We start from the raw sequence: 14,413 nt of genomic DNA on the forward strand, positions 1-14,413 counted from the left end.
TGAAGATGAGAAAGTTTGATATATTTATCAGTTTTAATTAATAGAATAGGACAAATATATGTGAGGAGATTAATGGAAATGGGATATATATATATATATATATATATATATTTTTTATTTTTTATTTTATTTCATGTGCATTTTCTATGTTTATTTCATAACAATAACATCATTATTGCATTAGCCAGTGCGGTATGATTGTAGCTGACATTTACTAATAGATCAGGTGACTTTTCAGTTGCCCTACAGTTCAGAAGGCTTTGATATTGCTGCTTGACTTGTTATGTACACTGGATATAAAAAGTCTACACACCCCTGTTAAAATGTCAGGTTTCTGTGATGTAAAAAAAAGGAGACAAAGATAAATCATTTCAGAACTTTTCCCACCTTTAATGTGACCTATAAACTGTACCACTCAATTGAAATACAAACTGAAATATTTTAGGTGAAGGGAAGAAAACAAAATAATAATAATAATGTGGTTGCATAAGTGTGCACACCCTCTTACAACTGGGGATGTAGCTGTGTTCAGAATTAGGCAATCACATTCAAAATCATGTTAAAAAGGCCTCATGCACACGACCGTTGTGTGCATCCGCGTCCGTTCCGTCATTTTTCACAGTTTAGCGGAGGTCCCATTCATTTCTATGAAGCTGTGAAAAAAAACTGATAGTCCTCCGTTTTTTCGCCGCATCCGTGATCCGTGATTCCAGTCCGTCAAAAAAATATAACCTGTCCTATTCTTGTCAGTGGAAAACGGATGACGGACCCATTCAAGTCAATGGGTCCGTAAAAAAAAACGGATGTCATCCGTGTCCGCGTCCGTGTCCGTTTTTTTTCTACAAGACCTTGATGCAATAAAATTACACTTTTCATTAACCTTCCTTTTTTTCCCCTGTCAGAAAAAAAAAGAAAAAAAAAAGGAAGACACAAGGAAACACAACTGAAGCAAAATCGGACACGGACCACTGAAGCCAAATCACTGACAGTGAAAAAACACTGTCGTGTGCATGAGGCCTAAATAGGAGTCCGCATTCACCTGCCATCATTTAAAATGCCTCTGATTAACCCCAAATAAAGTTCAGCTGCTCTAGTTGGTCTTTCCTGAAATTTTCTTAGTCGCATCCCACAGGAAAAGCCATGGTCCACAGAGAGCTTCCAAAGCATCAGAGGGATCTCATTGTTAAAAGGTATCAGTCAGGAGAAGGGTACAAAATAATTTCCAAGGCATTAGATATACCATGGAACACAGTGAAGACATCATCAAGTGGAGAAAATATGGCACAACAGTGACATTACCAAGAACTGGACTTCCCTCCAAAATTTATGAAAAGACAAGAAGAAAACTGGTCTGGAGGCTACCAAGAGGAATATCTGGCAAGTGCTAGGTGTGGTACATGTGACAACAATCTCCCCTATTATTCATATGTCTGGGCTATGGGGTAGAGTGACAAGACGAAAGCCTTTTCTTAAGACGAAAAGCATCCAAGCCAGGCTACATTTTGCAAAAACACGTCTGAAGTCTCCCAAAAGCATGTGGGAAAAGGTGTTATGGTCTGATGAAACCAAGGTTGGACTTTTTGGCCATAATTCCAAAAGATATGTTTGGCTCAAAAACAACACTGCAGATCACCAAAAAACACCATACCCACAGTGAAGCATGGTGGTGGCAGCATCATGCCAAGGGGCTGTTTTTCTTCAGCTGGAACTGGGGCCTTAGTTAAGCTAGAGGAAATTATGAACAGTTTCAAATACCACTCAATATTGGCACAAAAACCTTCAGTCTTCTGCTAGAAAGCTGAACATGAAGAGGAACTTCATCTTTCAGCATGACAATGACCCAAAGCATACATCCAAATCAACAAAGGAATGGCTTCACCAGAAGAACATTAAAGTTTTGAAATGGCCCAGCCAGAGCCCAGACCTGAATCCCATTGAAAATCTGTGGGGTGATCTGAAGAGGGCTGTGCACAGGAGATGCCCTCACAATCTGACAGATTTGGAGTGTTTTTGCAGAGAAGAGTGGGCAAATCTTGCCAAGTCAAAATGTGCCATGCTGATAGACTCATACCCAAAAAGACTGAGTGCTGTAATAAAATCAAAAGGTGCTCCAACAAAGTATTAGTTTAAGGGTGTGCACACTTATGCAACCATATTATTTTATTTTTATATTTTGTTCTTCCCTTTTACCTAAAAGATTTCCGTTTGTTTTTCATTAGAGTGGTACAGTTTATAGGTCACATTAAAGGTGGAAAAAGTTCTGAAATGATTTATCTTTGTCTAATTCTTTTTACATCACAGAAACCTGACATTTTAACAGGGGTGTGTAGACTTTTTATATCCACTGTATGTGTGTGTGTGTGTGTGTGTGTGTGTGTGTGTGTATGTATATGTATATGTATATGTGTGTGTATATATATATATATATATATATAGTTATGTATAGTGTGTGTGTGTGTATATATATATATACACATTTATTTCTACCTTCCCAAGTGAGACATATAATATTGTCGATAAAACTGTTTGGCCTATTTCCTAATAATAAGAGTTGCTAAATCCACTGAGCCATAATTAATTTTGCAATCTTGGCTTCCCTGTGTTTTCTCATTGCAAAGAAAATGTCAATTCTATTTCATTTCAATGACCTCATAAAATTATAGATTGATTCAGCTTGATGTTCAGAGACACCAATAGGGAAATATGAATTTCATTCAGGCTGCTGATTGAGAATCCGCACTTATGACATCTGCCAATGCCATACCCTGGACTGCACACTCTTTACAAATATCCTTCTTTATTTCATCTTACTTGCAGTCTGTGCTTCTTTGAACTTTTATTTTCTGAAGCCGTATAAACTTTTTCACTGCCATTTGTGTTATCAAGAAGCTTCGTCACAAATCAGCAGTCAACTTGTGAACCGTTCTTTTGAAATTTCTTTCGTCACATTTCATATCTTATAAGACATTCTTAACCTTCATCTGTTGGAAAATTGCATTTCTATATTTTATTTATAGGTTTCAAAGAGGTCTGCCATGCCTTTTCTGTGGCGACATGCTTACAGAAAGAATATGCCTTCTTTATAAGAGTGATATTAACAAGTGGAAGCTGAAATCTATTTTTGATCCTCTGCTTGTGATTTCTTGACATTCTACAGATCTCCCTTAGTTTACCTGTACCAATATATTTGTATGGATAATTCATAGGAATAATGATTATTATAGTGGCTGATACTGAGCAAGAAGTACAAAAACACTTGGCACAAGTTGGGATGCAGTGCCAGCACATAAAGTATCTCACAAAAGTGAGTACACCCCTCACATTTTTGTAACAATTTTATTATTTCATGGGACAACACTGAAGGTATGACACTTTATGAGTGGAAAAGGATTCCAGTGGCAACCTGTGAAGCTCAAGTTATTTAAATGCCCAAGAGAGTTAAGGCAGTCTTGGAAAATAATGTTGGCCACATAAAATATTGACACTTTAGGCACAGTTTGGCCATTTTCACTTAGGGGTGTACTCACTTTTGTTGCCTGCAGTTTAGAAATTAATGGCTGTGTGTTGAGTTATTTTACACCAAATTTACACTTATACAGGCTGTACACTGAATACTTTGTATCAAAGGGTCATATCTTCAGTCTTGTCGCATGAAAAGATATAATAAAATATTTACAAAAATGTGAGGGGTGTACTCACTTTTGTGAGATACTGTAACTGAGTCAGCCCATTGCTTTATCATTGAGTTAAACCTGTCCATTAATGTGTAAAACTGAATTATGCAGCTTCCTCCCATCTACAGATATTCACACCTAGACTTCTTTATTTTTTAAAAGATGTTCAATAAAAGTCTGTGTTAAGTGATATAAAATGCAAGTCAGCCCTCCGATGCTAGTCTCAAAACTGTCAACCCTATCGGGGTATAGTGGTCACCAGAGTTATGGTGCCTAACAATAAGTTGCCCTAATGATAAAGTTGAACAACAACCTGCCTTCCTAAAACTCCTCAGCTATGCGTAATACAATGTAATAGGGCAGCACGAAATGCCAGCAGAATGCTTGGATGTATAGGGAGAGGTATAAGCAGTAGAAAGACTGAAGTGCTTATGCCGCTGTACAGAACACTGGTGAGACCTCACTTGGAGTATTGTGCGCAGTACTGGAGGCCATATCTCCAGAAGGATATAGATACTTTAGAGAGAGTTCAGAGAAGAGCTACTAAACTAGTACATGGATTGCAGGATAAAACTTACCAGGAAAGGTTAAAGGACCTTAACATGTATAGCTTGGAAGAAAGAAGAGACAGAGGGGATATGATAGAAACTTTTAAATACATAAAGGGAATCAACTCGGTAAAGGAGGAGAGCATATTTAAAAGAAGAAAAACTACCACAAGAGGACACAGTTTTAAATTAGAGGGGCAAAGGTTTAAAAGTAATATAAGGAAGTATTACTTTACTGAGAGAGTAGTGGATGCATGGAATAGCCTTCCTGCAGAAGTGGTAGCTGCAAATACAGTGAAGGGGTTTAAGCGTGCATGGGATAGGCATATGGCTATCCTTCATATAAGATAGGGCCAGGGGCTATCCATAGTATTCAGATATATTGGGCAGACTAGATGGGCCAAATGGTTCTTATCTGCCGACACATTCTATGTTTCTATGTCTGGCTCGATGTGTTTCTTCAAATGTGAGTCATCAGGAGCTAGTAGTAATTATTTGGTAGTACAGCTGAGAAAACGCTGCCACACTGAAGGTATATAGCAGCGTGTCTGGCGCTCATGTGGCCGTGAAGCAGCCGCCTAAACCGCCGGTTTATAAAGTGGGAAGACGGCCCCCTGGGAGGAGCACAAAAGAGAAAAAAAAGAAAAAAAAAATGAGAAAAAAAGACTTTAGGTATACTGTCCACTTTAGGTTAACTCCTAGCTGGACAGTATACCTGTGGCAGCCTACCACCTCTCCAGTAATTAAATATACCCGGAATTTTACACTTTATATTGACGGACCTTCCCTTTGGCGCCCTGCCTGGATATCCCAGACTCTTTACATCTAAAAGGGTCTGTGACTAATCCCCTCTTCTTTTTTATTCCTCTTACCCCTGGGAGGAGCTAGGGCAACGTGCGTCAAATCAGATGATGGAGAGGCGGGGCTACCGCTCATTTACTCCCTAGCACTGAGTGGCCACACAAGATGAGTTGCCTGCCCCTGACAAACAATAGGTAAATAGAGAGAGAAATACTTATGGCACGTATTGATAACTCAAAGATGATGTAGTAGTTATCCTGCACAGGAACAATAGGAAAGCAAGGCAAAAGGCAGAGGCCAATGCTTAACTGGATGGTAAAACATACTGTAAACATATAACATACATTAATGTGGGTTTTTATTTATATATATATATATATATATATATATATATATATATATACAGTACAGACCAAAAGTTTGGACACACCTTCTCATTCAAAGAGTTTTCTTTATTTTCATGACTATGAAATCATCAAAACTATGAATTAACACATGTGGAATTATATACATAACAAACAAGTGTGAAACAAAAGGTGGCTACTTTGAAGAACCTAGAATATGACATATTTTCAGTTGTTTCACACTTGTTTGTTATGTATATAATTCCACATGTGTTAATTCATAGTTTTGATGCCTTCAGTGAGAATCTACAATTTTCATAGTCATGAAAATAAAGAAAACTCTTTGAATGAGAGGGTGTGTCCAAACTTTTGGTCTGTACTGTGTATATATATATATATATATATATATATATATATATACATATACATTTAGGTCCATAAATATTGGGACATCAACACAATTCTAACATTTTTGGCTCTATACACCACCACAATGGATTTGAAATGAAACAAACAAGATGGGCTTTAACTGCAGACTGTCAGCTTTAATTTGAGGGTATTTACATCCAAATCAGGTGAACGGTGTAGGAATTACAACAGTTTTCATATGTGCCTCCCACTTGTTAAGGGACCAAAAGTAATGGGACAGAATAATAATCATAAATCAAACTTTAACTTTTTAATACTTGGTTGCAAATCCTTTGCAGTCAAATACAGCCTGAAGTCTGGAACGCATAGACATCACCAGACGCTAGGTTTCATCCCTGGTGATGCTCTGCCAGGCCTCTACTGCAACTGTCTTCAGTTCCTGCTTGTTCGTGGGGCATTTTCCCTTCAGTTTTGTCTTCAGCAAGTGAAATGCATGCTCAATCGGATTCAGGTCAGGTGATTGACTTGGCCATTGCATAACATTCCACTTCTTTCCCTTAAAAAACTCTTTGGTTGCTTTTGCAGTATGCTTTGGGTCATTGTCCATCTGCACTGTGAAGCGCCGTCCAATGAGTTCTGAAGCATTTGACTGAATATGAGCAGATAATATTGCCCGAAACACTTCAGAATTCATCCTGCTGCTTTTGTCAGCAGTTACATTATCAATAAATACAAGAGAACCAGTTCCATTGGTAGCCATACATGCCCACGCCATGACACTACTACCACCATGCTTCACTGATGAGGTGGTATGCTTAGGATCATGAGCAGTTCCTTTCCTTCTCCATACTCTTCTCTTCCCATCACTCTGGTACAAGTTGATCTTGGTCTCATCTGTCCATAGAATGTTATTCCAGAACTGTGAAGGCTTTTTTAGATGTCGTTTGGTAAACTCTAATCTGGCCTTCTTGTTTTTGAGGCTCACCAATGGTTTACATCTTGTGGTGAACCCTCTGTATTCACTCTGGTGAAGTTTTCTCTTGATTCTTGACTTTGACACACATACACCTACCTCCTGGAGAGTGTTCTTGATCTGGCCAACTGTTTTGAAGGGTGTTTTCTTCACCAGGGAAAGAATTCTTTGGTCATCTACCACAGTTGTTTTCTGTGGTCTTCCAGGTCTTTTGGTGTGGCTGAGCTCACCGGTGCGTTCCTTCTTTTTAAGAATGTTCCAAACAGTTGTTTTTGCCACGCCTAATGTTTTTGCTATCTCTCTGATGGGTTTGTTGTGTTTTCTCAGCCTAATGATGGCTTGCTTCACTGATAGTGACAGCTCTTTGGATCTCATCTTGAGAGTTGGCAGCAACAGATTCCAAATGCAAATAGCACACTTGAAATGAACTCTGGACCTTTTATCTGCTCATTGTAATAGGGATAATGAGGGAATAACACACACCTGGCCATGGAACAGCTGAGAAGCCAATTGTCCCATTACTTTTGGGACCTTAACAAGTGGGAGGCACATATGCAAACTGTTGTAATTCCTACACCGTTCACCTGATTTGGATGTAAATACCCTCAAATTAAAGCTGACAGTCTGCAGTTAAAGCACCTCTTGTTCGTTTCATTTCAAATCCATTGTGGTGGTGTATAGAGCCAAAAATGTTAGAATTGTGTCAACGTCCCAATATTTATGGACCTGACTGTATATATATAGCAACCAGGAGAAAATTACAATCCAGAGTAATGTAGTACGCAATTTAAGATGGATATTAACCCCAGTCGTAACTGATACGTCCCAACCTAGGGATGCTCAAATGCCGCAAAGTCAGGGAACTAGATATCCAAATCATCATCTTCCTGGGTATCCTCGAGGTGTAAAAAGGATGGAAAAGCATGCACTGGGAGATACAGGTAACCACCATAAAACACTGCCATTGGACAGGTGTCTACATCTCTCTTTACCATATTTAATCAATGAAGCAGACATATAAAATGTGATCATTAAGTCCTTGAGGGCAAACAGTGCCCAGTCTAAAGGTTCATTGGGCCTCTTTTTTGTAGGACTCATTGATCTAAATTACCTCCTCTTGGGAAAGGTTTGACAATCTCTATGCCCTGGAACAAGATTGTGCGCACATTGCCCGAATGGTGCATGTTAATGTGATGTGCAGTTGACGTATCCGCATTTCTTCAGACATCATTCAGATGTTCTCCAATCCTATGGCGGAACTCGCGGATGGTCTTACCAACATATTGCAATCCGCACACACAAGATTTGCAATTAATAAAAGTCTTTATGCCGTAGGACTTGGAGGTTGTCCTGCTCGTGAATGTATGTCCCAACTTAATTGAGTCACATGCGACACAGTTGCAGAGTACTCTAACCACATGCCTTGGCAAGGTGCCTGAAAGAAACTATGGACAAGCCGATCTTTCAGGTTGTGACCCCTGCGAAACGTGATTATTGGGGTGTCCCCAACCAGATGGCCCATATCAGTGTCCATCCGGAGAATACCCCAGTGTTTATGCAGAATGTCCCGCACCACTTCATTCGCTGCATCAAAAGTCGCTATGATGCGAATTTGCACAATCATTCACAGTATCCACATATTATATGAAATTTATAAAAGTCACTGTGAATTATGTATTACCTCCCCAACGATTCAATAAAATGAAACAGACAATGAAAGATTACATTCTGTGTAGCTACTCTTGACATGTGTTACACATGCACTTACAGGTATCTACCATTATTTGGTTAGTGTACTGTAAAGCCATTTTCCAAGGTTGAGACAGTTTTAATTCAATTTACTGATATAATCGTAGCTTTTCCTTACAGCTTTATAATTTATTTAAAAAGAAGTAAAGCATGACCAACCCAGCTGCCGTAGAAACATAATCTCTTTTTTACTGCCTAAACTAAATTGAAGGAAGAAAGTTTTTAATGGTTAACTTAGTCTGCAGTCTCTGATGAGCAAATGCAGACAATAACTCTACCAAAGGTTAAACTTTCTTAAATAAAACATTGAACTATAGAGGTAATTGTGAAGCTTAAATGGTCCCAAATAATGCATAAATCAGTAGTACAGGTCTGTGTAAGAAACTTTGTAATATAACTTTTCAGAATAAAATCCTTCTTTCTCCCAGCTGCCAAACTAATGATCAAATTACATGCTAGATGGACAAGCAAGCATTGTTCTGTGATACGATATATTATAACGTTTCTTATAGTCACCTGTACTGTTGTTTGCAAGTCACTATTTAAGAATGTGAACCTAACATACCTTGAAATTAAGGGAGGCAAACAATTTACTGACATGCTTTCTTGATATTATATGTAAGAACTGAAGCATTGACATCCATGTGCCAAGGGAAATCAAGTTTAAAAAAAATATTAAAATCAAGCATGTATGGGCCTTTGAAAACAGGGTCCATGTCCGTTGACTACATTCTTTATTTATGGGTGGTCAGAACCTGCAGGGATCCCCTTCAGCAAATAAGCAAGTGTGGGGTATTGGCCCCAAAATCAAGGAAAGGAGTTGGTGTTCGAGGTGGTTGGCAGTGTGATGGCATGCATTCCCATCAGACATCGGGGCCCATTGCTCCCGCACTTCGATGTACACCTCAGATTAAGGGCTGATGCACACGACAGTATTTTGCGTTCAGCAAAAAAAAAAAAAAACTGAAGTGTCTCTGTGTGCATTCCATTTCAGTATTTCAGTATTTCCGTACCAGGAAAAGATAGAACATGTCCTATTCTTGTCCGCAAATCACGGTGCTTTGCTCCATTCAAGTCAATGGGTCCGCAAAAAAAATGGAACACATACGAAAATGCATCTGTATGTCTTCCGTATCCGTTAGGTTTTTGCGGAACCATCTATTGAAAATGTTATGCCCAGCCCAATTTTTTCTATGTAATTACTGCATAATGTATATGGCATAGGGAAAAACGGAAAGGAAACGGAAACACAATGTAAAACAAAAAATGGAGCAACGGAGCCGTAAAAAACAGACCGCAAAACACTGAAAAAGCCATAAGGTCGTGTGCATGAGTCCTCATAGAGGACAAGGAGCTATTTGGTCAATAATTTATTTTTATTGAGCCTTGGAAAGATCATCGTCATCAAGGGAAGAGATTACAGTAATACAAATAATTCTGAATGTCACACGCTTCCTGTATTTCCTATGTTCTCAAGTTTTTCTTTAATGGAAAAACAGGGAATACAGGCACGCAGGGAATGACCAAGAGAGAAAGTTGTATGAAAAGCTAAAATGTGAAAAGTTTTTGTGAGAGACTCTAAATGTCTGTAAAGGAAATGACAATATCAATAGATGTTATGTACTGCATGTGTATAAATCTATGTATTATTACATTGGGTAAAATGCAGGAAATTGAATATAGTTAAAAGGGAACCTACAGACATGATAATAGTTTGTACTTTTAAAGTCCATAAGGGTGGGTTCACATGTGCGTTCTGGATTCCGTTATAGCTTTATAACATGGTTATAACGGAAAATAACTGAATCCTTAAGACGGAAGGTCGGATCCGTTATGCTGCCCATAGACTTGTATTATGACGGAATGCAAAACGAAAGCCTTTAAAAGGCATTCCATTTTGCTTTCCGTCTTAATAGAAGTCTATGGGGAAGCATAACGGATCCGTCTGGTTTCCATTATGCAGTTCTTTTCGACAGGACTTTGTTTTCCGTCTTGCATAACGGGACCCAGACGGATCCGTTATGATTCCTATAGACTTCTATTAAGACAGATGAAAACGGAATGCCTCTAAAGGCGCAACTATAAAAGGCTGTGCTCACAGCAGATTTTCGAATGAGAAAAATTCCCCACAACCCACCCTCCTACTATGCAACTTCCCCACTAGCTAGCTGACCCCCTTCGCCATACAACCATCAGTCATGTGAAAAAAATAACAAGCAAAGTCTGTACCTTACTAAAAGTGATTTTCTGAAAGGGGAGAACCCTGCTGGATTACATGTCGGCCTGATGGGGAACAGCTTTTCAGTTGGTATTTACTAGCGTAAAGCAGTAGCATATAATATGCAATTAAAAACATGATGTAAAAGCTAAGTTTTATAGGGTGATCAAGGGAAATAAACCTAGGGTAAATGGTCCATATCCACATTTTTTTATTTTTTTATTTTTTTTTGCAGTATACCACCGGGCCCGAGCCCTGTACGGTAATTTCGGGCCAGAGTCAGGCCACTGTGTCATCCATTATTGCATTACCTGCTGTACACTAGTTAGTTCTAATGTAAAGGTAGTAGTTACGTCCTGGAGCATGCTAAATATTAGATGTTTCTGTGGAAGTGGAGACTCTCAAACTGATGCATCATTTCCTGCTTGTTCTGTTTTTAGGTAGCTGTTCATTTGATGAGCCGTACCAGTCGTGTGGCTACAGTCAGTCGGAGCTTAATGACATTAAGTGGGAGCAAGTGAACACATTGAGACGGCCACATACAGATTCTTGGATGCCATCAGGTTTGTGAGAGTGAAACTTTTAATACGTTTTTCATATTTATTTGTTACACAACTGTATCTTGCTTACTCTTTTTCATACTGCCGATTATTTTTTGAATATCAGAAAGTCATAGAGGCCTTTCTTACAATGTCTGATGGGTTACTGAGAGCAGACAGATTTGAAGCAAACATAGTAGTTGTCTTATCCCTTATCCCTTGATGCTACTTAAACCCCTTCCATTTTCCATTTTTTATTTTCATATTTTACTCCCAGCCTTCCCAGAGCCATATATATTTTATTTTTCTATTCACATAGCCGTATGAGGACTTATTTTTTGTGGGACAACGTTCTAACGAAACCATTTACTGTTGTACTGGCGTAGAAAATGATGAACAAGGCAAGGTTGCCACTCTGCCCTCTTCTCCGCCCAGGCCACCCCCTTTTCTCAGCCTGTCGGACAAGTGGCATGAGCGGGGAAAAGTTGCAGATTTTGTAAAAAAAAATGGGGTGCAATAAAATTGGCGACTGAAATACGCCACAAAAGTGGTGTATTTCAGTTAATAAATGAGCCGCTGTGTTCCTTTGGAGCCCTGCTACAGGCTGTGGCAGCTTCGAATCCTTCAGGGGGACCGAGGCTGTCACAGGGAATGAACGGCTCTCCTGATGACCACTAGGGGAGTCATTCCAGGCATTCCAGTTTTTTTCGGCTCTCAGAGGCCATGGTCACATTTTGTAAAATGTTTGCGACTGACATTATCAACGGTCTCAGGCATTAGCCCTGGGTGTCTGCTGTTTAAAACAGCAGGCACCTATTGGCTATGGTGCCCGCTGCACTCACTGTATTTTAATACCCAAGTTCTGTGTAAATTTACAGTGGGCAGTCGGAAAGAAGTTAATTTGTATATAAACAACTAGCCAGAATGAGACTTGAAATATTTGACACATGAAGCTACATCACTACCATCCAAAGTTCTGGTAAACATCTGTAAGAAGCCTGTATTTAATGGGGTTGACTCACAAAGATCATTTACCAAGTATCCATAGGATACGTAGCTGATAAATGTATGATCACTGGGGGTCCAGCCACTGGGACCTTACAGGGGTTTTCTGGGATTTTGATACCGATGACCAATCCTTAAGATAGGAAATCAGTATCTGATCATGGGGGTCTGACACCTAGAACCCACACCAATCAGCTGTTTGAGAAGGCGCAGCCCCACTTCAATGGGGTTGAGCGCGATACCAAGCCACAGCCGCTATGCAATGTACAGCGCTGTTCTTGGTGTGCACGGAAAAGGCTGCTGTGCTCACAGGAACGACAGTGCCTTCTCACACAGCTAATAGGCGGGGGTCCCACGTGTCAGACCCCCACTGATAAGACACTGATGACCTATCTGGACGGTAGGTCATCAGAATCAAAATCACAGAAAACCCCTATAACTGCTAACTAAAATGGGGGTACCTGAGTCTGCTATCTGAATGGAGAGGTAGTGCATATGCATTATGCATGACCACCACTCCATTCAGTGTGGAGTACAGCACTCTGTTACAGATGTAGCAGACTTAGGCCAAGTTCACACTTCAGTCGTTTGGCCAGTTATTTCCATCAGTTATTGTGAGCCAAAACCAGTAGTGAAGCCTCAGATCAGGTGTAATGGAAAGATCTGCACCTGTTCTGTGTTTTTAACCCGAACCTGGTTTTGGCTCCCAATAACTGATGTAAATAACTGATCAAATAACAAAAGTCAGTCACGGTCATAATGCGTTAACTAGATGTGGTAACTCACCAAGTGCGTGTGTTTACTCTGCTGCATTTGCATAGGCTTGAAGAGGTACAGACGCAGCAGAGTTAACATTCACAGTCCTAACATGTTAACTAGATGTGATAATTCACCAAGTTTGTGTGGTAACTCTGCTACAGCTGTATCTCCGGCAGTCATATTGAAGTGAATAGTGCATCACTGCGTCTTTCAACCAGGGACCTCCATTCTCATTATCAGTACAGTCCCAGCAGTCATAATTTTACTACCGATGTATCCTGTAGGTAGATGATATCTTTTGTTGGTGTGCCAATCCTTTCAGTATACATAACGGAATAAATACAACAATCCAGGTTTGTTTGATGGAAATTTTTATTTTATTTTTTTGCTACAGTTAACCTATGTCATATTTTTGGTATCCAAGCTACGTAATTATGAAGCATTAGCTGGTTATGTGTTATAGTTGTCTAGCTACGTAGTGGGGACCATTCCCTTTCCTATAACATCATTCTGTATTTTGAACCACCCCCAATAACAGCAGTCTAGCTGTGTATTCTAAACCATGTCCTATAACAGAAGTCTAGCTGTGTATTCTAAACCATGTCCTATAACAGAAGTCTAGCTGTGTATTCTAAACCATGTCCTATAACAAAAGTCTAGCTGTGTATTCTAAACCATGTCCTATAACAGAAGTCTAGCTGTGTATTCTAAACCATGTCCTATAACAGAAGTCTGACTGTGTAGTCTGAGCCTTGCCCCATAACAGAAGTCTGACTGTGTATTCTGAGGGACCATGCCCTATAACAGTAGTCCAGCTGTGTAGTGTGGACCATGCCCTATAACAGGAAAAAAAATAGAACATGTCCTATTATTGTCCGTTTTGTGGACAAGGATAGGACATTTCTGCAGGAGTAAAAAAATAAATAAAATGGCGACATGCAGTCAGCCGGTATCTGTGTTTTGCAAATCCGCGATTTGTGGACCGCAAAACACTTCAAGCCGTGTGCATGAGTCCAACGCAGATCCTCACAATATGGATGATGTCTGTTGTTACATCCTTTTTGTGGACATTTTTAAAAATAACCACATAATGATAAATGACTACCTATGTCCACAAAATGCGGACCACGAACCCCTTGAAAACAATGTGGCTGTAAATAAAATGCGGACAGCACACGGACCGCATTGGTATTTTACAGATACATGCAAAACTGATAAGCTCGTAAGAGGCCTTAGCCTTACAACGCTTGAGCACATAATGATTTCAGCATTTATTGTTAAAATGGATTTAAAATAGAGCCATACAGTGGATATAAAAAGTCTACACACCCCTGTTAAAATGTCAGGTTTTTGTGATGTAAAAAAATGAGACAAAGAAAAATCATTTCAGAACTTTTTCCACCTTTTAATGTGACCTATAAAATGTACCACTCA

General features: G+C 39.4%; 1 protein-coding gene across 1 annotated transcript in view; it reads left to right on the forward strand.

Annotated features, from left to right (window-relative positions):
• The window catches only part of PTPRM (protein tyrosine phosphatase receptor type M), an 855,321-nt gene that overhangs the window by 183,685 nt on the left and 657,223 nt on the right, over window positions 1-14,413 (forward strand). Inside the window, 1 exon segment of the mRNA XM_040434446.1 lies at window positions 11,117-11,239. Within this exon segment, the coding sequence (XP_040290380.1) occupies window positions 11,117-11,239 (123 nt within the window).

The sequence above is a fragment of the Bufo bufo genome, chromosome 5, assembly GCF_905171765.1.
Source record: "Bufo bufo chromosome 5, aBufBuf1.1, whole genome shotgun sequence".
Classification (NCBI taxonomy): domain Eukaryota; kingdom Metazoa; phylum Chordata; class Amphibia; order Anura; family Bufonidae; genus Bufo; species Bufo bufo.